Source organism: Zootermopsis nevadensis, unplaced genomic scaffold (assembly GCF_977971745.1).
Source record: "Zootermopsis nevadensis isolate Lab colony 2312 unplaced genomic scaffold, Znev_1.0 Znev_ptg000015l, whole genome shotgun sequence".
In the NCBI taxonomy this organism is placed as follows: Eukaryota; Metazoa; Arthropoda; class Insecta; order Blattodea; family Termopsidae; genus Zootermopsis; species Zootermopsis nevadensis.
The window spans coordinates 8,302,476-8,325,184 of NW_028259147.1; the positions used below are offsets into that span (position 1 = coordinate 8,302,476).

The 22,709-nt window shown below is 39.9% G+C and overlaps 1 protein-coding gene and 1 long non-coding RNA gene across 8 annotated transcripts in view; one reads left to right on the forward strand and one right to left on the reverse strand.

Moving 5' to 3' along the window:
- The window catches only part of LOC110833296 (G protein-coupled receptor 161B), a 106,510-nt gene extending 84,061 nt beyond the window's left edge, over positions 1-22,449 (forward strand). For all 7 annotated transcript variants that reach the window (XM_087349264.1, XM_087349265.1, XM_022071172.2 and 4 more), the window contains 3 exons: positions 1,614-1,765; positions 10,360-10,830; positions 11,152-22,449. In XM_087349264.1, the coding sequence (XP_087205390.1) occupies positions 1,667-1,765; positions 10,360-10,830; positions 11,152-12,801 (2,220 nt within the window). In that variant the 5' untranslated portion in view covers positions 1,614-1,666 and the 3' untranslated portion in view covers positions 12,802-22,449. The remainder of the gene's footprint in view (positions 1-1,613; positions 1,766-10,359; positions 10,831-11,151) is intronic.
- LOC110833313 (uncharacterized) lies at positions 1,024-10,456 on the reverse strand. Its single transcript, XR_002544180.2, has 2 exons — positions 10,323-10,456; positions 1,024-1,871 (listed from the first exon to the last, which is right to left on the reverse strand). It is a non-coding gene; the product is annotated as an uncharacterized LOC110833313 (long non-coding RNA).
- Positions 22,450-22,709: the final 260 nt, after the last annotated feature.

Below are 22,709 nucleotides of genomic sequence, written 5' to 3' on the forward strand. Positions count from 1 at the left end.
CAATAACTGGAAATATCTCAGTCAAATTAGGGGCAGTTTTTTTTTTAAATGAACACAGCATTTCATGTTAATGCTTGATACACTCTATCACAACCCCCGAGAAAGATCCTTCAGCATAAACACTTAGCATGAGTCCTGAGAATGATCCCACAGCAAAATCTGAGAATAATCCTTTTCTTTTCAAATGGAGAATAACGATCATGTATGCCTGAGAGATCCTGTATCAAGGAGTTGGTTGACAATCCTTAAAATGCTATTGTAAATTCTTATTACGTATGCATTTAAACCACTTTAACAGATGGTCGTATCATATTATAAATATACAGTCTAGCTAGCTAGTCAGGATTTTGAACAACCCAAGACAGAAATGTAGCGTCGGTGAGTAACCGTTCGGTGAACGATATTGATTTCTATGAAACATTTCTGACTCGTTTTGTATTGATGAGCAGCTTTCTAGGCCATCAAATGACCTGTGTTCATTTCTCGACATGACCTACTTCATATTATTATCATATATCTTTCATGTTCTCTGTTATTTAAATGTTTAAAATATTTTGTTGTTTGTCATGGATTAAATATGGTTTAGCCGGGTCTTATACTGAAAGAGAAAGCGTAACACAAAATGTCTCCGCTGTACATATTATGTGATCAAGGAATTGCGATCATAGTCTTTAATTTTGCGGCTTTGCCAGATTTAGTGTTCGAACCTCTCAGTGAAGCAGAAAATCGTGACTGTTCAACTTGCTGCCGTGTATGAAACCCGAAGGGTCATTAATACATTTACAAAATTCCACGTATGAATCTTATCCTAAGCCAGTTGAAATCAGTCCACACACACTAAAAATTATTTTAAAAACCTATTTTATCATTAACCTCCTGCCTGTCCCTAGGTCTCACAAAAGATATCTTTCATTCAGGTTTTCCGAATTAAATTTTGAATGTATTTCCCATATCCATCATTCGTGCTGAATGTACGGTTTATATTATATTCCTTTTTTTGATCGCATTTGGTAAGAACACAAATCAGGGCAATCATTTATTTATTTACCACGTGACTTTCCCTATGTTCCCGTTTCGTACTTTCTGTTACATGAAGAATTTTCCAAAAAAAAATTCTTTTAGAACATCTTCGTCGACGTAATTTTTATTTGTTATTGTCTTTCCTATATATTTGAACTTACAACATTTTATACAAATTAGTATGTTGATTTTATAGTAGATGTTCTTGCTCTGACGGCTAAACATGAACACAAACATTTTTTTAAAAACATCAAAGTCATCGTCATTGTCTAATAAAGTCTGTCGACGATTTATAGGCTGTACTACTGAAAAAGCATCGTTAAATAAACTATAAATAACTAAATAAACCTATATACAAATGTAATGCCATCTGCTTCCCTTAAAATTGTTCAGACTAAATAGTAAAGTTTGTCATGAATTATAAATTGAAAATGATTTGGTTTCGTGGATAATTTCCACACATATCTACTACTGTTACTTAAAATTTTGCCGATTCAAAATATTCGCTTTGTTGCCATGTTTGTGATGGGTGAAGAGATCGATTTGGAAGTACAGGAATTTCCTTGAGAAACTATGGACCGCTTGTGTTGCAGGAGGTGCAATGAGTCGCCGTGACGCGCTGCCCGTCGCTGGAACTTGAGTGGTGATGACCTCGCTTGCCCTCGGAGTGCCTCTCATCATGGTCACAGTCCTGGGCCTGCTACTCAACGGGTATATTCTGCTCGTTGTGGTCCTCACGAAGCAGGTACACACATCCATTCTTTCTCCATTTTCAAGAAAAGATAGGACGTCTGTACCCGCGTTTCAGTACCGGTGTTGGCAGCCCTCATAGTACAGTTATCACACAAGACCTGCAAACAGCAAACCGATTCACTTTCCCGCTGAACCTCTGACACGCGGATTCTTTGCTCTTTGATCTTTCGTCTCAAAAAGTGTTTAATTTAACTGCAGTTGGACTTTCTTGCTGTAGAATGACGCAAATTTTCGCAAGAGATAGTATGACGATATTAATTACTTTTATGAATGTGCAATGTTGTGCGATGAAGAATTGGGTTATCTTTCTGCACGTGCTGCACTTCGCGATCATTGCACCGCTCGCGATTGGGACTTCTACACACAAAAAACACAACAGACCAGCTTTTCTTGTGTGGCCATAAATGCAGCTTATAATTCTTAATAATGAAGGAAAGCCAACAGTGAAGTTGAACAAGCCCGGCGATTACGAAGGAAAACATTTATGTATGATTTGGGGTTTTCACAGCGGTGAGTATGAAGATTTCTGTCTTCTGGGTTGTTGCGCTGTGTAGTCTGGTCGATTTTAACCAACGTCTCAGAGGTCATACTGCCTCAACAACTCAGAAGACAGAAATCTTCAAGGAAAACATTGCCCGTCGCCATGCTAAGTGACTAGTAGGACTAGAGGAAAACACGAGCATCAATCAGTAATGGAAATCACCTGCCGCCCACCACTCGGAAATGTTCATTCACACGCCTTCTGATTTTCATTACTCGCGGGGTCTGGGTGGAGTTCCCCGAATCGAATGTTGAAGATGCCCGGAAAATGAACCGAGCTGTATTGACGGGTCGTAGCTTATAGTGTGTATAAAATATGGCCGAAGATTTAATCCCTGGAATTCGAAGGTCGTCTAAATAATATTTAAAAATGTATTGCCTATAGCAAAGAAAACAACGCATCTCAATTGACAAAGATCAGTTGATTAATACTGTTAAGTAAATAATGTTCTGAAAAACATACGCAAACAATAAATACACCTTGTGTTGAAAATTCTGTGTTACTGAATTTTAAACTGGAGGTTCATATACCATTGTGATTCATAAGTTTACTGAATGTTCTGTTGTCTATTAGGAGCATTTTCGATTCCGAGAACAGTGGACAATGACAGTCGCTGTGTATCTCGATTTATTTGTGCCGTTGCCTCGTTGGATTGTCTTCCTTTCCAGTATCGGGCTACCTGTTTTGATTGAAATTCAATACTTTCGATAACTTCCTGTGCTTTGCCAAGCAATTGGAATTTTTCTCCTTTTTGTAATAATCTCTCTCTCAAGAAAATCATGTTTACCTTTACCCAAGAATGTCAAAGTCACGTGTTCTATTAAACAAAAATCCTGCAAGGACATGAAGTTCTGTTTCCCTTTGCTCAGAACAAGAGTGTCCTTTTCTTGAAATTATATTTCTGGTTTGTTCTTGTTTGTCCGCTGGATTAAATTTGACATCAGATGTGAAGAGATACACATTTTGTCGATTTCCCCACCTTTTGTAAGTGACAAAGAGACTCCAAGACATGACATTTCCATTGGTACTAAAAAACCGAGAAGCCTAGAGTAAAGGTAATATTCTATATTTATATTCTGAGGTTCCCGGCTTCAATCTGGTTTGTTATAGAAACTCACCTACGAACCTCATTCAATGCTGTAAAGCTTCTGTAGTTAAAATAGTGTCGCTAAATAAGTTAAAGGCCTATCTGCCAACACAGACATCCTGATTCAGTTCCAGCTATCCCCTATCCTTGTTTATTTTATATTATAATATTCATTCCAATGCCCACGTTTAGTCATCATCCGTAAAGTGACACTGCCAGTTAGTTCTTGTTAACTCGTCTAATGCTACAGTCATGTATAAAAGTACCTTCAGTATTGTAATTGCATCCCCGAACACGCAAACATTTCCTCCTCGCTTTGAACATTTACTACACGAATTTAACTGACTACATTTCGCTCTAACAAAGTTAAAATGCCACACCCACCATCACAAAAATAAACAGCAGGGAAACAACAGTTAGTTACGTATACTTTGACGTTTCATTCTATTTATGAATTACTGTGTCATAAAAGAATTTAGACGAATCGTATTTTATTGACAGACGTTAATTTAACAATTTGCATTGTTTCAAATAAATATTTGTAATGGTTTTGCCTCTCTGTAGTAAAATGTTTTAATTTAAAATAGAATTCATTCTTGAAGGAATCAAAGAAAAATCGGGAAATGCTTGCTGTCACAAGTTCGGAATTTTTGCTTTTTTATCATCTAAAAACGTAATTATTGAAATATACCGAACATAAGCACGTTGGTTTGTATGGGTGTGAAACTTAATCTTCCAGGTTAAGGACAGGACACCGATTGAGGGCGTTGGAAAACAGGTTGCCTAGGATAATATTTAGATCTAAGGATGATGTGACAGGAATCTGGAGATAACCGCACAATGGGGAGTTCATTAATCGGCTATCTACACCAAATGTTAGTAGGATCGATTATTATGAGATCGGCAGGGCATGTTAGGCTTGAAGTCAGTTGACTGACTCAGGATTATGTAAAATGGAATGATTTTCTGTGAGTTTTACAAATTCCAATCAGAATTCAGAAGCAAATAAAATACTTGCTTGTAATTTTCCATACGAAATCTGCTTTCTTTTTTGTAGTGATAGTTTCTTGGACTTTATCCTCCGTTCTATCTTGAAGTAAAGAAACCATGAATACTGTCTATAATGTATAATCATTATTAACTTCAGGACTGCCCTGCCTTCCGTGTTTCTTCGTTGTTTCCTGTGACAAGCCTTCAGGCAGGTAGAAAGAGATGTTTCTACGTCGTCGGATGTGTAGACGTGTAATTGTGTTTAGACACAATTTCCTTGTAAGCAGATTGTTTCAGAAGTAACAATTTTGATGCCCTGGAAACATCCAAGTTGCAGGAAGTTGGTTACTTCCATGACATTCACGATCGTTTCACATCTTCAGTGGCCAGAAGCGACAAACAGACTTGTTCTCTGGAGATATTTGAATGTTCATTTATGAAAATTATTTCATTAATACACATAATGAAGGAATATTACGTTCTTTCAGAAGGAAACAAACATATGATTGGAATATCTTCTGTATCCTGCGAGCAGAGTCCTTGCGAAGCTGATAATTATCGAACCCGAATGTCAATTGTCTATTCACTTGATCCCTCCACTATGCAGTGTCGTGAGCCAGACAAATCCAGTCAAAATCCTCATACCCTCGTTTTAAATCGATCGTAATATTCATGTTTCACATACACTAATTTATTCAGGTGGTCTCTTCTGTTCAGATTTCCCGACTAATTTATATGCATTCCTCATCTCGCCCTTACGTGATGCATGCCCTCCCTGCTGCTAAACTTACTCAAAGCTTTATCATGCATTATAAATAGGCTGCGTTGTAATAAAAATTCATAAATTAGGTGAGTAAATACAAGTGTGTCATACACTAGCAAAATGTTAGCTACGTAGATGTAGGAAGACGAACACAGCACAACATGCTTCGAAGCTGAGCTTTGTTGCTAGGAAGTATGTTGCCAGGTTACGAAGTGATCTGTATCACTGCGTTTCATAAGAGACTGTTGTTGTTCTCGTTCTAGCATAAACGAGAGGAATTAATAAACTTTGATATGTTTTTATGAACTAAGTCCCCAGAACAAATATACCAATTCTGTACCGCGCAGTTAACCACTGCGTTGTGTATGTACAGCATATAAGCTAGTATGTCACTCAAAGGTCATTAAGGTCTTCCGAATCATTGACTGGGAAGGTCTTGAGAACACGAAAGAGGATGAATAACATGTGAATACATGAAATGGCAGGTCCTGACAGCGGCGGCGCAAATGCAGATGGCTGACTTCTGGGATTTTGCGCCATTTAATTAGGTAGCAGTTAGCCGACGTAGAGGTGCTAGCTGTCTTCATCAGAATGGTTATGATCGGTCACTCATCACCCTCATGAAGAAGGCAGCAAGCACGTCTGAAAAGTGCCTAAACTTCTACCGGACTATATGGCACAACATCTCAGAAGACAGCCATCTTCATTTGAATCGATGAGTACAGAAACAATATACGGCCTACGTTTCATCGAAATTAGGTCACTGGCTGAAATGCATTCGGAACGTAGCTAAACGTTGCGAACGGAAATCATGTGCTCCATAGGATTTCTAAATGCGTGCAATTTATATTAATGTAAGTGGAAAACTGTAGTCCACATGAGTTGCTTCTTTCCGTGTACCCAGTGGTGTAGGCAGACCAGGGGCTGGAATGTGTGAATGGGACTTCGAAGCAAACGACTTGGCGTGGGCAGAGATCGAAAATAAGTGAAAGGAAATTGGTGTTCATAAAGCCGAGGCTTCTAGGACTCTATAAGTACAGTCATGACTGGAATAATGGCCACAGTGATGTTTGTGTTCAGACCACAGTTAACATTTTCTGCTGAGTACAACACGAATTAATCATTCATTAAGACATTGTTTGTACATATTAGAATAAGTCAGTCAAAGGACAACTGAAATCTAATGCAACCAGAAATTAAGTGTATAAGAATTAGAGTTTGTCTTCAAGAAAATAAAAGGAAACATCAGATGTCTAAAATATCTGTGAACTAAAGAACTTCCTATAATGCGTGTACAGAATGAAGAAAAATAGAATATAAAAACAGGCACTGGAATACACGCTACTACGCTTTCATCTTGGATGCTCATAGAGTCTACTTGAACCAGGATGATTTACAAAATGAATGCAAGCTAAATTCTAGCATAGTTCATGATGATGATTTATTGAATAACTTAATTAACTGAATGACAATCCTGGCGCTGTGGTGTGGTATTTATACGTATTGTCGTCCCCAGTAAGAATCTCTGAAACGTCTGTCAATTTCTACGCGGCCCAGCATTCCAAATGACACTCATGTTTATAATCGCTTTGTGTAGCAGAATATTTTTGTAACGAAACATCCTGTTGGCACATGCGTTTAGAGAATCGTCTAATCACATAACATAGCAATGCTTCGTATTTATTTTAGCTACCAGTTCGCGCCTTTCCCTTTCACGTTTAGGTTTACGTTGTCTTATGTAGATCTAGTTGGGAGTTTGTACCGTGGATTTACCCGGAATTCTGAGGAAGCGACCTTCACCTTGTCATTTGTCATGTTTGTTATGTCACGCGAGTAATATGTGACTCAGCTGTATTTATTGACGGTAAAAGAGCAATGCTCAGGTTTCCCTGTGTAAAGGTACGTAGTTGACCTGAGACGAACAGCGTTTCACAATCGAACATAATTGCCATTAGATTTATTTGCATCGTGACTTACTGGAATTTATCCATTTTATTTCCCAAGTGATGAATCGACTTGGGTTTATGACTTTTTTATTGACGGAGTGCATGAAGGTTTTTTTTCCATTATTTATTTTAGATGTGGCCGATCTACTCTAGTAGTATAGTGAAGGAGTGGTACGGCAGTGCGATCAATCGATACAAAGTTCTGGCAAGTGGAAAGGAAGAAATAAATGAAGGCGAATCGAAGTGAAGTAGGAAAATCAAGAGTCGATAGTCACCGATCTTTCACCGTGGAGGCCCGGTTTCGCGCCTAGGTCAGTCCGTGTGGGGTTTGTGGTGGAGAAAGTGGGACTCCGACAGGGTTTGCTGCTCGTCCTTCGGTTTACCCTGTCAGTAAACTTTCAACGCTACTACAAATTCACACAGAGCCCTTTAGTGGCCAAGTTCGCAGAGAGTCAGCCCCATCGTAACAGCAATATTAAATGAGGAAAATAAGGGATGATAACGAATGTGTTCTGTAGATTTGATTTATTGATTAATGAAAATCTGTTAAGATTTATTGTCTGTTAAATATTTATTGTTTCTTTTGTCTTGGCATTGTTATGGGAACGTGTTGCCTTGTGACCATGAATTGCAGCTGTTTCGGAATTCGACAGCGGGCAACTCTGTTTATTTGTGCTTGCAATCCACACACTTTTACATCAGCTGCCAAACAAATAAAATTCCCAAACAGTATCAACCTGGAAGTTTTCAAATTGTCCAATCGAACAGATCTGGGCATGTTCCCAAGATTAAACAAACGCGGTTTTGTGGTCCTTGGTAGACACTCTGCACAGTTAGTGTGTTAGTTATAAATACACAGGTACGCTGAAATATGTGATTTTCAGACCGTGTTACACTGCTTCGAATCTCACTTTGCTGTGCGCTGGTGCCCCATCGAAGGCGTTGTGCCGCTTGGCCTGGAAATTTCAAAATGTATGAAATGTTGAGATAAACTCTCGAATTGGACTAATTGAAGAACAGGAGGGAGTAAGGACGCGAAGAAAGACAGAAAGAAAACCACAGAAAAAAGAATAATGACGAAGGGCGTAAGAAGAGGTTAAGAGGAAAATTAAGGGCCGAATCTTTCATCTAAAATGGGCAGATGCAGTTTTATGTTTATGCCCAGAAAGAATAATTTTATAGCGCCTTTGGTTTGCAATCTCCGATTCGTTTTACAGGAAACATGACTTGAAATTAAAGTTTCGAGTGTATTGTACCTAAAAATTCACTTAGAAAGAAAAAAATCCTGAAACTAAAATCATCTTAAAACCGTTCAAGACCGTCAGTATCCCATCTGTATGGCCTTCCTAACATTTTCTTTTTCTTTCACAGAGTTTCAACAGTGCAGCTGATTGGAATAATTAAGGCAAAGATCAGTGGTATCGTTGTAATGATAATTTAAACCCCCACTCTGCTAAACTGGTTATACATAAGGTGTGGTCTGGAGCTTTCACGACGATTAAGTGTAATGAATTCTTCTTGGGCTACTGAAGTTCAGTACTCTGAGGACGAGGACGAAGATGGTTCTAAAAACCGTTGGTGTTTTCTCCATTAAACCGCCTGACACGGCTGGTAGCCCGAGATGAATTCATAATGGTTATAAATAGAGTTGGTGGATTTCTTCTATGGTGTTAAGCACCCAAAGCTGACCTTAACACTGACGTCGCAACAGGGGTTCGTCCCATCTTATGTCCATTCCATAGCCCACATCCTGTTTCTTACCGACGAAGCCCAGACTCAATCCCGGGTCTAACAGTATCGGGATTTAGGCGGACAAAGTGACTCTGGATCAGCCTTTCTGCGGGCATTTAAGTTTTCCCGTGCCAGTTACATTTTCGCCAGCCCTCCTGAGATGCGTGATGGAGACTTGGTAAAAAATAGGAAATGGACAGGTTGTGTCCTGTTTTAAGTTATTATCCTAGAACTTGCCTGGAAGGACTACGCACAGCAGAGGCCTCACTGACCTCCCGAATTTAACCGGCGACCTTATAAATACAAAATAGGAATGATAACCACTCAAAATTTAGTTATCTAGACACGAGATTTGTTGTGTTCTATTTGGACTTGATTCTTGGATGAAAATATACCATACAAATTTGTTTTCCTTTAAACAGAGTTAAACACGTCTAAATTTTAGCTATAGGCACATTTTTAGTTTGCATTCTATATAATTAAAACTTTTTTTAATGAACTAATTGAACTACTCCAGAGAACGTAGGATTTGCGGATAAGTTCATCCCCGAATTATAGGGTACACACAACTTTAAGCAGCCGGTTTTAAAATGTCATGTCCCACCCGGAGAAAGGATATTAGTCTGTCAGCTGTTCTGTTATGGCAGAGACCTTCCGATGGTCTGATCGCAAGGCTCGAACAACCTGTTGCTTCAACTAGAAATAAACTCAGATGCGCAAGAGAGAGAGAGAGAGAGAGATAGTTCCTCCATCAGTGTGCTTCTACGAAGGTAAAGGACCATCGCTTAACTCACTGGGTTACCGTTACCATTTGCGTCCTTCTGAACGAGAAAGACTGTTTATTTTTAATATAATTTCCGTACTTCAATTTCCCACGATCGGAAGAGCGACATTTCTTACATAAAAAATTAGTTTTATTTTTTGACATTGTCCATCGTCTTTTCCCCCCAGATCCGATATTCCAGAAACTGGCTCTGTCTCCGCTATCAGATAGTTGGGAAGGAAGTTTCCTGCTCACATCACTATAACACTTTCTCCCCTACTACCCGATGCTGGAGACAATCATTTTCCGAAACTTCGGATTTGAAAAACCTTACGAATCCAAAAATAATAATTAACATTTCTTGTGACGATACATTATCAGAATTATACCATACAATTCAAAACTCATTCTGCACTGCAATGGAAAGAGCTTCATGGAAATATCTTATTTTGTTCATACCGGAAAAGAATATTGAAGGAAGGTACATCACGGTTTAAGTGTTCAGGATTTCTTTGTATTCGGGTTAAAGACCTGCCCCGGTGGTCAAATATCTTTATTTTACTCGGTTCATCCAAACAAATTACGGGGTTGCAGGCGACAGCTCTTTGAAACTGACCGCGACTGCAGTCCTTTCAGCCACCCGCGCTAGCTCGACGCTGTATAACCTGTGTCGTTCAGAAAGATTCGTTCGTCAACGTAGAAGACGAGAATGAAAGATTGCACCAAACCCGTGATTTTTCAGCTGTCGTTGCTCTCTTGTTGCAGGTCCAGACTGCCAACAACCTGCTGCTCCTCCACCTCGGTATTGTCGATTCCTTGCTTTGCGCTCTCTTCCTCTTTTTCTCGGCTCCCAGCATGCTCCGCGGCTGGAGCTGGCTCGGCACTGGAGCTCCCTGCGGCCTACACGGCTTCCTCTTCACACTGCTTCACCCTGTGGCGTTGTGGACTGTGTGTGGGCTCAACTGTGACCGCTACTATGCGATCTCCGCCCCACTGCACTATGGGACCATGGTGAGCCCGCGCAAGGTGGCCATGGGGCTGGGTGCCGCGTGGCTACTCGCCTTCATCCTCTGTCTGCCCCCGCTGTTTTTCGTAGCTCCGTACAGTTACAACCCAGGCCTATCCGGCTGCGCTCCTGATTTCGGACTGGGTGACGGCGCCATCTGGTACTCGGCCATCTACACTGTGCTGACGTTGGTACTGCCGGCTGCGTTGATCCTCGGCTGCAATATCAAGGTGGGCTATGACCACGTTGTAAATCATGTTCGCCCGGCTACACTTTGAAAAAATTAAAATCAAGTCTTGCTATCGTGCTTCAGTGAACTCCACACATTGGAACGCAGGTGAACCGATCAGGTAATTCATTGAAGATGACTGTCTTCTGGGTTGTAGCGCCGTGTAGTCTGTAGAAGGTTAGTATGCTCATCAGGAAATTTTAATTTTTTCCTTGGGTGGGGGATACGTACATTATGTAAGCCAAAGGCGTCATTTTAGTCAGGACGACTGAGCATGTGAAGGTGTTTGTGAATTTTCCTAACTGCTGATCCTGTTACAAAGGTGCTGATGATAGCCCGATATCACCGCCATCGCATCGCGTCAGCCATATTCGAGGTCACCCTCTCCGCCCAGGTGACCATCACTCACCAGAGGAATCCTTTCCACCCGCCAGTTCTGAGTGCAGGCGGAAAGTTCCGGGGACGCAGTGCCATCTCAACAGTGCTGCAGCTGCTTGGTTCCCTGCTCGTCCTGTACTTCCCCTACTATAGTGTCATCCTGTGGGAGTCCTCGTCTACCACATTCCTAGCAGCAAATAAGATCGGCAATGCTGTCCGTGTTCATCCGCACCTCGTCACCCTCGCATCAACCTTACTAACCTGTTCGCCGCCGGTCAACGGTCTTCTATACGGTGTCAAGAGCAAAATACTCCGTAAAACATTCCAAAACTATTGGCGCAAACAGATGTCTAAGAGCGAGATGATTCAGGAGATCCAAGCTCGAACCCCGTCAGCTTGTGGTTCTCGGCGTCCCTCGCTTACCCCTCTGGGGATCCTGAGTCGTCCCTCCACTTCTCATTTACAGAGACGTCTGTCGGAAGTGCTTCTAGACCCTCATCGTACTGGTATCAGCTGGAACAATTCTAATCGGCCTAGGATTCAGAGGATCGCTTCGGAGTTAAACTGGAGACCTTCATCCACGTCTGGACTTGGTATCTCTCTGACTGGAATAAATAATGCCACTGGTTTACCAAGATCACGATCCTTCAAGGATCAACAGTCACACGCAGTCAGCTGCAACACGTTACAAGTGCCAACTTTTGATAACGATTCAGTAATTGACGGTGAAATCTCAAAAACGTATAGATCCATCCGTGCAGCAGTAATCTCTAAGAAGACTGGGAGAGGCTCGCTTGAAGGAGTATCTTCGTTATGTGGTAACCCTGTACAGCTCACGCATTCTAGTCCCAGCAGTGCAAATCTCTTCCTTCAAAGAGTTTTTGGCATTGGAAATTCTCATTTCTATGACAAATGTCAGAGGGAAAGTTGTTCCCCGTCATCAAAACGAGCAGCCGCTATTCAGACTGTCCTAGCAACAACGCCTCGCAGGTCCCCTCGCATCCTCATAACTCGCGCATTCTCAGAAGAAAGTGACAAATCTCAAACGGCGCCAGGCACGCCAAGCAGAGGCGACATGGGGCGTCAGTATTCAACTTCTACAACTTCTTTACTCGACAGGAAGTGGCGGAAAATGCTGTACGAAGAGGCGAAGGGAGTCGATGACGGGAGTGATATTTGTAGTGCGGCTAGCAGTGACACCGAGTCTTTCCAGCATCTCGACATCGGAACAAGTGTCATTTCATCTCAAGGCAACGGGAACATCCGCAGTAGCAAGAGTAGCTTATCGTCAACAGAAGACAACTCTCGTGCGTCTTCTGGACGTTTGTACTTCTCTCTAGACGGAACAAGTGCAGCGCCGCTGTGCTGTGACGCTGTATCAGCTAGTGAAGGTACAAGCGACGATGGCGACACTACTCAACAGCAGACGCAACCTTCACGACACCCACCCACATCCTATATTCTCTCCTGGCCCACTACAAGGAGAAAGAACATGGCAACCTCCAACGGAGAACTACCACCGTCGTCCAGTACAAGGGTGCATTTGGCGCGAAGCTTCGCAGATATTACGAACACCCCAGAGTTTGTGCTATAAAGGTACCTTTATAAATAGCGAACAAATCTACTTATTGATGCTAAAGACGTAGTTTATCGAATCCGAAGTTTATAGTTTGAGAATTATTGTACATTTATATTCGTGCAAGACGTATCTCGTACATTTTTCTTGTACGTTCAGATTTTTGTAACAGTCTTAGGCGTTCCAACACCACAATAATCAAGCATGAACTGCAGATGTAACCACTTCTTGCATTTTTTGTCCGCAGCCCACTTGCCACACTGTCCATAATTCTTAGCTACTAGTTCCAAAAGGTCACTACAAACCAAACATGTTATCGGTACGATCCTTATTCTATATAGTTGATCCTTTGTCCATTTGAGCGCCAGAAACACACACGTACCCTTAATTTATATAGGTATATACATTGACACCTAACTCTAGAGACAAACAAGTTGATTCAGCGGAATAACTGGCATACTGGGAACGACCCGTTCTTCAAGTGCCTGAGCACTGCGGGTCCCAACTTTTCGTTGGCTTGATCTATAGACATTCGGTAGGACTCCTTGGACGAGGGATCGGCCCGTCGCAAGGCCTCCACCTGTGCACAGGACAGCACAACACAGAAAAACGCGGACAAACATCCATGGCTTGAATGGGATTCGAACCCACGGTCCCAGCGACCAAGCGGCACAAGGCCCACGCCTTAAACCGCGCGGTCACTGCGGACCCCTCAACGGAATAAGGACAAGTTAATTAACTGGGAAGTTAATTCCTGCAATTCATCTTGTTTGTGTGGTTCAGTCGAAGAAGTGTGGGGTGAATGTCGGACACTTTGTTTCGAAAATAAAGTGTAAAGAGACAAAGCTCGGAAACTGAGGAACATATAGGAAATCGTAGGGCATTATTCTAAAGAGTGTTGAATAGTAGCGAAGAGAACTGAACTACGCTGTCTTAAGACAGGCATAGTAATCGGCGTTTGTCATAAATTTGATGAGCCCCCGGACTTCGTAACAACAGGAAAATTCTTGAACAGATGAACATCGATCGGCTGTTCACTGTCTCCACAGTGCCTGAGAAGAAGTCAGTGTCTGTCTGAAAAATGTTTCCCTTCTATGCGTTCTTTACACAAAGGGCACTTGAGGGACGCATATAGGAAAGGCGATAGCAGCCTACGTCCGTCTGTCCAGTTGTATTATATCTTGAAGTACCTACCGGTTTGCTATATATTTTCGCTGGGAAGTTTACGTCCAAGTTGTTACGAATTAAGTTTTCGTTCTGTCCAGTATAACCCATAATTTACGCGAAGCGTAAACTTTTTAAAAAAATAGTTCAATGTGAAAAACCTCGTCCATGACATGGAATATGTACCTCATTTGTTGCACAAATTTATTTATAATATTCTTTAATGCGGTGAATACGTAATAAAATAAAATAAATAAATCCCGGTACTGCAAATTCAGTGTTATATATATTGTGCTATACGCTTTACAACAATGCATTTGTGTCTACAGTAAACTAACATGAAGACAGGTGATGAATGTAAAACAGGAAAGAACACATTTTGAATATAATATGTACTCTTCCATTTTACAAAACTCTTTATAATTTTACATTTGATTGGAGAATTCAGAGACTTCTAGCCATAAGCGTTACACTTGTACCACAGTTGGGTAATTATATTTACGCAGCTGTTAGAGAACCGGAGATCTTAGCCAGAAAGATGCCGTACTTAAAATTTTCACAGGACAGAACACCATAGATGTTCCAAAATAGAAATAATTGTTATTATTAATAATATATCCGTACACTGTTTTCTGAACTATGAATGCTTCTTTCAAGATCGGGATCACTAAATTCTTGGACTATGTCTAACGTCTGTGGTTTTAAAAAGAACACCACGTTTCGGAAGCTATATCCACTTCCATCTTCAGGTTTAAAAGGGCGAGGGGCATTACTCATTTGGGTCTGATAGAAAGAGGCAGTCTGTTCTTCAATCAGTTTAAAACGATAAGTGTGCATTTAATTAATTGGGGTTATGGTCTTAAACTGTGAACAGAACAGGGATGTTTGAGAACATGGTAGTAAGGATAAAGGAAGTAAAGATAGATTAAAGAGAAATACGACCGTGTCTTCTCGTGTCCCATAATAAGCGGAAAACTTTTTGATCAGCTGAGGACTGGAGTTGTTATGGCGACCTGATGCGTCTTTTGGTTTATCCTGTCTCAATGTCTGTTAGCTTGTATCAATGCTTCAAGTGGTGCCTTTGCGACGTGTAATGACGTGAAGGAATATAGACGTAGAAGTAAATTCCAGAGTATTTAACATTCTGTTATGATTTTCTGTGAAAAAATCATTTTTACTCGGCATTTGCCTAACAGGAAAGGCTTCAGGTCATTTTTAATCTGCGATGTCACAAGTTGGGAGGGTGGGGGAAGCCAGAAGGCGTCGTCGTTCCCCATAATAGTGTGGGGGTCTCTGAATTACCTCTGACAGCGAAAACTTTCTTCCTTTGTCCCTGTTATGGGCTGTCTGTCAGCTACTCCCTGTGACTACCACAGCGCGTTACAGTATGTCTCCTGAAGATGGAAGCAATATGTTCCTCCAAACCTCCGGTAACCACCTACGAGCCCTACACTGTCACACCACCCAGAAGACCACAATCGACGTATTCACCATCTTGAGAATCTCAAGTTTCAAAACGTTAAAATGTGGTGACCTAATGCAATGTTTCTTTTAGAATTGACGTTGGTAGTGCGCCTTCTGTAATGTTTGCAAGTAGTAGAACCTCATTGAACGTAAACAGCTGAAAGTATCCCACTTGTCGGTAAGGAGACGTTACAGATTCTGACGGCAAATTATGATAAGATTATAATTAGATTGAATCGTGCAACACAGTTTGTGTCATATAACGATATTTAAGCTGGTGAAAGTTTGTATCTTATGTTATTTGTGATGAACTCCGTAGAATTTGTAAGAACATTAATTGAAATAATATTATTATGATGTGTTAGGCTGTGTGCAATAAGACCAATTTCAAAAAGAACGTGCATTCTCAACAGGATTCAGGAATAATGCATTACACATCCTTTCAAGCAGTATTTCTGTTTGTATACACGACAAAGAATGTTTGAATGTATGGATTACTGTATCGTATATTTTCAGTTTCCCTTCGACAGGGTAAATAATAAATAAAATATGTTTCTTGTGTCTTTGTATGTAAAAAGACATGCGGATACATTGTTTCGCCAGTGTTAATGACGAACTTATACTATATTATGAGATAATCTTACAGCTTCGCTGGCTACACAGCTTTGAGATTCACGAGATGGATTACTAGATGTTCTAGCTGTTAGACAGTTGATACTGATACCAATGTTCATAAATGCAATCCAAATATTATTCTGCTGGCTTCTGAGACAAATTTATATATCCCTTTGGTACTGCAAAAGGAATTCTAAAAAGCGAGAAATTATTTGTAGCGTATAACCTTAAACAAATTTAAAGACGTAGAGACCAAACTGTGACAAAAATATCATCACTTCCACAGAGTCGTATAATTTATTTCCCGGCAAATATTGAACTGTGCACTAGCTCTTCATAATAACAGAGACGTACTGTATTTGTGATGTTCATTATGCATATCTATAGAGTATTTTTGTATAGTAAAATTAGGCAGATATGTGCGGTAAGAAGAAGTTCAAGTCACTGTTATATAGCATGGAACCTGGAACTGCCCCCTGCATTTACACATAAGCACAGTTTAGGGTAAAGGACTACAGTGCCATAAGCAGTTTTGTAATTATGTTATATAACTCATTGTTCGTGTAGATTACTGTCTTTAGTTGGGTTTATAAAATACGCCATTGAACTAAACTTGAACCAATTCAGCCCAGTACACACATTTACAACCTATTTTCTCGGATAACTTTTGACGTTATTTCTCTGTATATTTCCCAAGTTGTCTCATCGCTTGAGCTTCTCCGCCATTCGTTCTATATGCCCCATAACTTCGTGATATTTTGTAATACGGTAATTTTATTTGTCGGGTTGTTAGCCCTGCACCCAATCCCCTTTTCGGTTGTCCGGGATTGCTTTGTAAAAATATTTGTAGCTATTCTATTCATATATAAATCGTCTCTATACAGCCTGAGACTGTGCAGAGTGTGTAATTTTAGGTGAAAATTAAGTCACGAGTGGTAAAAATGGAAGGTTTGACACAACTAACGGCAAATCCTATGACGACTCTGAGTTAGTTCTCACATCTGCTTCCCTATGAACAAATATAATGCTACCATGCTGTTAAGTTGATGGTCTTCCAAATGATATTTTTCCAAGAGACCTTCCCCCACCAGCATTTTGTCTGCATTCATCATCATTCTCATTCTAGGCACATGCCTAAATCTTTGGTGCCTCCTAGATTAATTATTCTAGGAATAGACTACTAGGCCAGTGTTTCTCAACCCTCTCCCGTCTCAAAATTTCTAGTACTGCGGGCTCTCCCCCCGAAAATTGTCATGCATTTGGGTTAAATACAATATATAAAGTAAAGTAAAGTTTGAAGATTTCCGTCTTCTGGATTGTTGCGCTGTGTAGTCTGGTTGATGTTAACCAACGTTTCAGAGGTCATACTGCCTCCATCATCAGGGCGGTGAGTATGAAGATTTCTGTCTTCTGGGTTGTTGCGCTGTGTAGTCTGGTAGATGTATACCAACGTTTCAGAGGTCATACTGCCTCCGTCGTCAGGGCGATGACGGAGGCAGTATGACCTCTGAAACGTTGGTTAACATCAACAAGACTACACAGCGCAACAACCCAGAAGACAGAAATCTTCAAACTCACCGCTGTGAGAACCTCAAGTCTTATAAAGTAAAGTTTGTCCCACTATACGCCATGTAGGCGCTTCTGGTGAGGGGAGGTATAGCTCCTCTCTTTCTTGACCTCGGCACTAGATGGAGGTGAGCGGTCAGCATCACGCCCCGGCCGGCTTTACCCCGGGAAAGGACCCCGGTACCCATTGTAGAGGTGGCTGGGTGGGCCCCAGAGCCGGTCTGGACGCAGAGGCTAGAGGAAAAATCCTCTGCCCCCCCGTCGGGGATCGAACCCCGGTCGTCCAGCCCCTAGCTAGTCACTATACTGACTGAGCTATCCCGGCTCATAAATACAATATATACTAACTAAAATATAGTTAGAAGGTATTGTTTCTTCATAATGTGCTTCCCTTCACTGTGGAAGTAAGAAATGTGCTGGAAAAACCTAAAACGTGCAGAAATAAAACATAAATTTGAAATAAAAGCGTAGAATCTCTTCAGCTCATGGGCCTCTTAGGCGTAAATTACGGACCCTCGGTTGATAAACAATGTACTGGGTGGAAAATATAATCCGCGAATCACCTTGTTATGTAATGTTCTGAACTGCTCGCTCACTTCACCCTTCTCAGGTACACACACATTTCTCTGAATACTTTGTTTTCAAAAGCTTAGAATTACGTTTCAACCCAATACGCATTAATAGGCAAGGCAATATGGCCTCTTGTGTATATACAGATCCCATTTAACATGGTCCGTAATACTTAAGAAAATAGACATAAAATTTTCTGACCTGAATAATAACAAGTATTCCTAGAATTTATTATTCTTATAATTTAATCATAAATCCCATTTACTTTTTTACACGTCTGCAAGAAAAGACGGAATTACTAAGTGGCGTTGTTTTCGAAACTCCTGTAGTACGTAGCGGATTAATGGGCGATGAGAAACGCAAGTTTGTTGAACCTTTACGTAACCGAGTTACGTTCTCAGAAACTCGATGTAATCTGGTTCAATAATGACGGCACGCCGCTGACATGTCTGTCTGTTCTTGCATGTAGACTCAGCCCTACCAGTTCTGAGGTAACTGAGACATCAAATATTGTCTCCTTTCCTATTCCCCTTACGATAAAGATAGCCGGAACGTACAGCTGACTGCTCGCCTTCATCTCATACCGAGCGGGTTAATATAGCTGTAACACTTTAGGCTTGATTTCGACAGAATCGGGGACGGGTTACGTACTTTCCTGACAGGACTTGCATATGATTTTCCCATTTGAAGTAATCCGTTGTCTGAAGTACGAGTGCATTTGATAAGACGGAAACAGTTTCTACCTACTGCTGCAGGTGAATGCCTGTCATTACACTGACAGGTAATTCCATTGTTTTCGTTCGTAATTAATGACGACAGTTGAGATTAAATGTGCCTCAGGCAGTCGACAATCCTCAACGTAACTGTGGTGTAATGAATGAACCAGAGTCATAAACTGTTAAGGAATAAAGTTTCCTCTACTTTTTCTTTCCGTAGGTGGCAGAGTCCCTTAAATGTTTACGCTCCGCAACTGTCTGTGTCTTAGGAACTCAGAATATTAGGCGTTACGAGCCCCAGCTTTGGACCATTGTACTCCTAAGCTGTAACAGCGATAAATTTGAAGGGGTGTGTGTGTGTGTGTGTGAGAGAGAGAGAGAGAGAGAGAGAGCTTTGATAATGTACAGAATGCCTGTATTTGAAACACGAAAAATCTGAACACTGTTCCATTTCTGGTGGGGTTTGTTCTTTTAAGTACAAGTAAATGAAAAAAAACTTACTTAGGAAGGCAATGCCATGAATTATGAATCGTATTACAAGTAAGATACGCATGTTACACATAAACCGAATTCATACTAAGGAGTGCCATTTATTTATTTACTCCTTCCTTCTTTTCTTTCTTTCATTCTTTCCTATTTTTCCCTTTTTTACGGCAGTCCGTTAGTATTCTGTACGTATTCAGTCTACAGCCGGTTTCGTCTTTCGTTTGTGAGTGGAATGTTTCTTCTGCAGACGAATTCTAGGAAGAACAGTACGGAACAAAACTATATTTACACAGACTCAATGCTTGCACATTATTTTCCGAATTATTCTTTTGCCGTCATTCCATTTTCGCGTTAAATGTTTCCCTTTATTTGACATAATTTTACGTTACATTTTATTATCAAGACTGAAGAAATTTTTCGTAAGCCGATTTCCGATTTAGACACGTTTTATTGTATTTACTGATGTGTTTAAGTCATTATATACCCCATTCAGCTACGAACACACGTCTTCGACTCATCGTCGTCGTTATATGTGACTATTCCCAACACCTCGAATTTACAGCCATGTCATATTGCCACGTTACGAACGTTTAAAACTGTATCCATCCGACAGACACCTTGCCTTACTTATTCTGTAAGTGGAAAGTAAGAATAACTTGATTCTACAATAACCATAATTTCTAAGAAGTGAGATATGAGATTCTCAATGCGGCAAGTATGATGGCTGTCTTCCGAATTGTTGGGCCGTGTAGACTTCGTAATTCTTATTAGACAAATCGTAATATCTAAGCACATGTAATTTCATACAAGATGATCAATTAATTGAAGTAATCAAAGTGCAGTGATCATGACCACCTGGTTTGAATCTCGGCCGGGTTGTTTTGTCTGTCTGAGATTATTTGTGGTTTTCCTCAGGTGAATACCGGATAGTACCTTGACGTAAGCTACAATAAAATCTTCCAAAATTCCTACCTACAGATCATTATATCAAGTCAATCTCATTCGCTATTGTACAGAATAACATCGCCAGTTGAAACAACGTTAAACAATTCAATAATTAATCATTATAAAAATGTGTTGATCAGTTAGCAGGTATTAATATGGATATTTCAATGTACTTCCAGCATATTCAGTTTTTCTGGTGTTTTTGGTATAATTCCAATGGAATATTATTATCATCGCCATCATTTGTAATAATCAGCAATCACAATATGTGTTCGTAATGCAGTGGGCTTCATGTTCTTATAACCCAGCTACATGACGTGTGGTTTTAAGAAAAAATTGTGTTACAGCGTTTCTAATGATACGACGTGCTGCTTCACTAGGTGTCTTCAGTGTTGAAATGTATTAAATAACTTACGCCAAAGCCTTCTTGTTCATCTGCAATCGCAAAATAAAACAAGGGCATGCATTCAAATCCAATGGGTTTTCTGCTTGCAATACCAGTGGGCCCTAAAACTGGCGGTCGCTGTAATCGATAATAGTAATAATAATATCGATCAGAATATTGTTTTTAAGGTTTAGATAATTGGATTTAAAAAAATTTTCTGGCCTGATCACAGAAACTCTCCTATTATTAAAATTGAAAAACTCGCAAATTGAAATTGTTAAAAAACAGAAGGATACACGTAGGCAAATGCACTAATCCTCGTTGATAGAAGTACACGATTTACAGCGTAAAGAAACATTGTTTTCGCATTGACTATCTTACCATCAGCACGTCGAAACTTGAAGCGATTTTGTGTCTGAATATGTACAATTCATGGGGCATTTACAAGCGAGCAAACTTGATTGCATAGTTGATATGAATTCTGAAATATGTCTTGCATAGTAGTTTGTTTTAAAAGCTTCAAATTCTTCAGTCATGTAGTAAGACCTACAAGCCGTTGATCACTACCATATTCCCATCACACATAAATAGAAAGCAAAATTTTATTAGGGAATTTGCGTTGCACAAGGATCTGTAAGTAAAGTAGCTATACCGGCAAACGTTTTAGATGAAAGCTGTGAAGACTTTAATGTCGTACTTGTTTAAATACGATTTACATTTATTAAAACCAGGTTATGCAGGCATCTAGGCGCGTCTCGTACTGTTTAACTCGCCTACAACTCTAAAAATAGCGGATGTGTTTTAAGAGGGTTTGATTTTAATAAATTATAAATGTTAACACAACGTTACAGACCACTATTAAATGCTTACTTATGTAACAAATTTCTTCATATGAATATTATACAAAATTGTCCTTTAACATTTTAGTTTTTCTCATTAAGCGAAACCAAAAAGACAATAATAATGCCTTTATTTTAAATGTATCCACAGTTCTAAAATTTTATGCATTCTTCATTCAATTTAATGATTTACAATTCGTATATTATATTTTACCTACGTCCTTATTCGGTCTTCTTATTTTTACAGACTTTCGTGCTCTTTTGCATAATACATTTTAATATCCGCCATGCGATATATTTTACATGATAATATAAAAACGAAGTTGGTTTTAAATAAGGGATTTCTGTATAAATCGAATAATCATTTACGGTCGATTGAAACTCGATTGTAATATTCTTATTCTTATTGTTTGCATTATTATCTGTGATGAATGTATAAGTCTGCCTTATTTGCCCGAATATTATGCGCACTCAAAATATCTCCCGAAAATATAAAATGCATATTATATTCGAGAACGTTAATTTATATTTGGCGCCTACTACTAGATACCACAAAATTGTGATTCATCGTCAAAACCATCACATTTTCGCATTATATTCGGGATAATAAGATACTTATAATTACGGTTTGCATAACATTGTACGTATTAAAACACCCACATATGCTTATATTGAATAGCTGAAAATCTGTTGTGTGTACATAGTGGTTGTATAATGACCTTTAATTTGATGTGTTGAAATTGTTTATATATACTGGTGAAATTGTCAGGCATCAAATGTCCTCAGGTGTTCTCCGCCCCCAGATCCGCCCAAATTAAAAAACCCTTTGTACATGTTGTGAAAAAATTGTTATTGATGTAAATAATCTATTATTGTAATCACGTATAATAAAGCCCTACACGAATATCTTTCTTAATCAGATATTTATTATTTGTGAATCATTAGCGCTCATGGATGGACAGGTTACCTACGTCACGTGATTTTCATGGCTACGTCACGAAACACTTTGTCGTTCTAGGCGGTCTGTTCGTACTTTCCTCTGTCTTCTAGCGATCCCATAGTTAATTAACCTGCCTTGTTTACACCCGTGGTGTTCAATAAAAACAGTACGACGAACCGATAATTGATGTCAAGGTCCTAAGGCATCCCTTGTTTAAATTTAAATTAAAGAACACA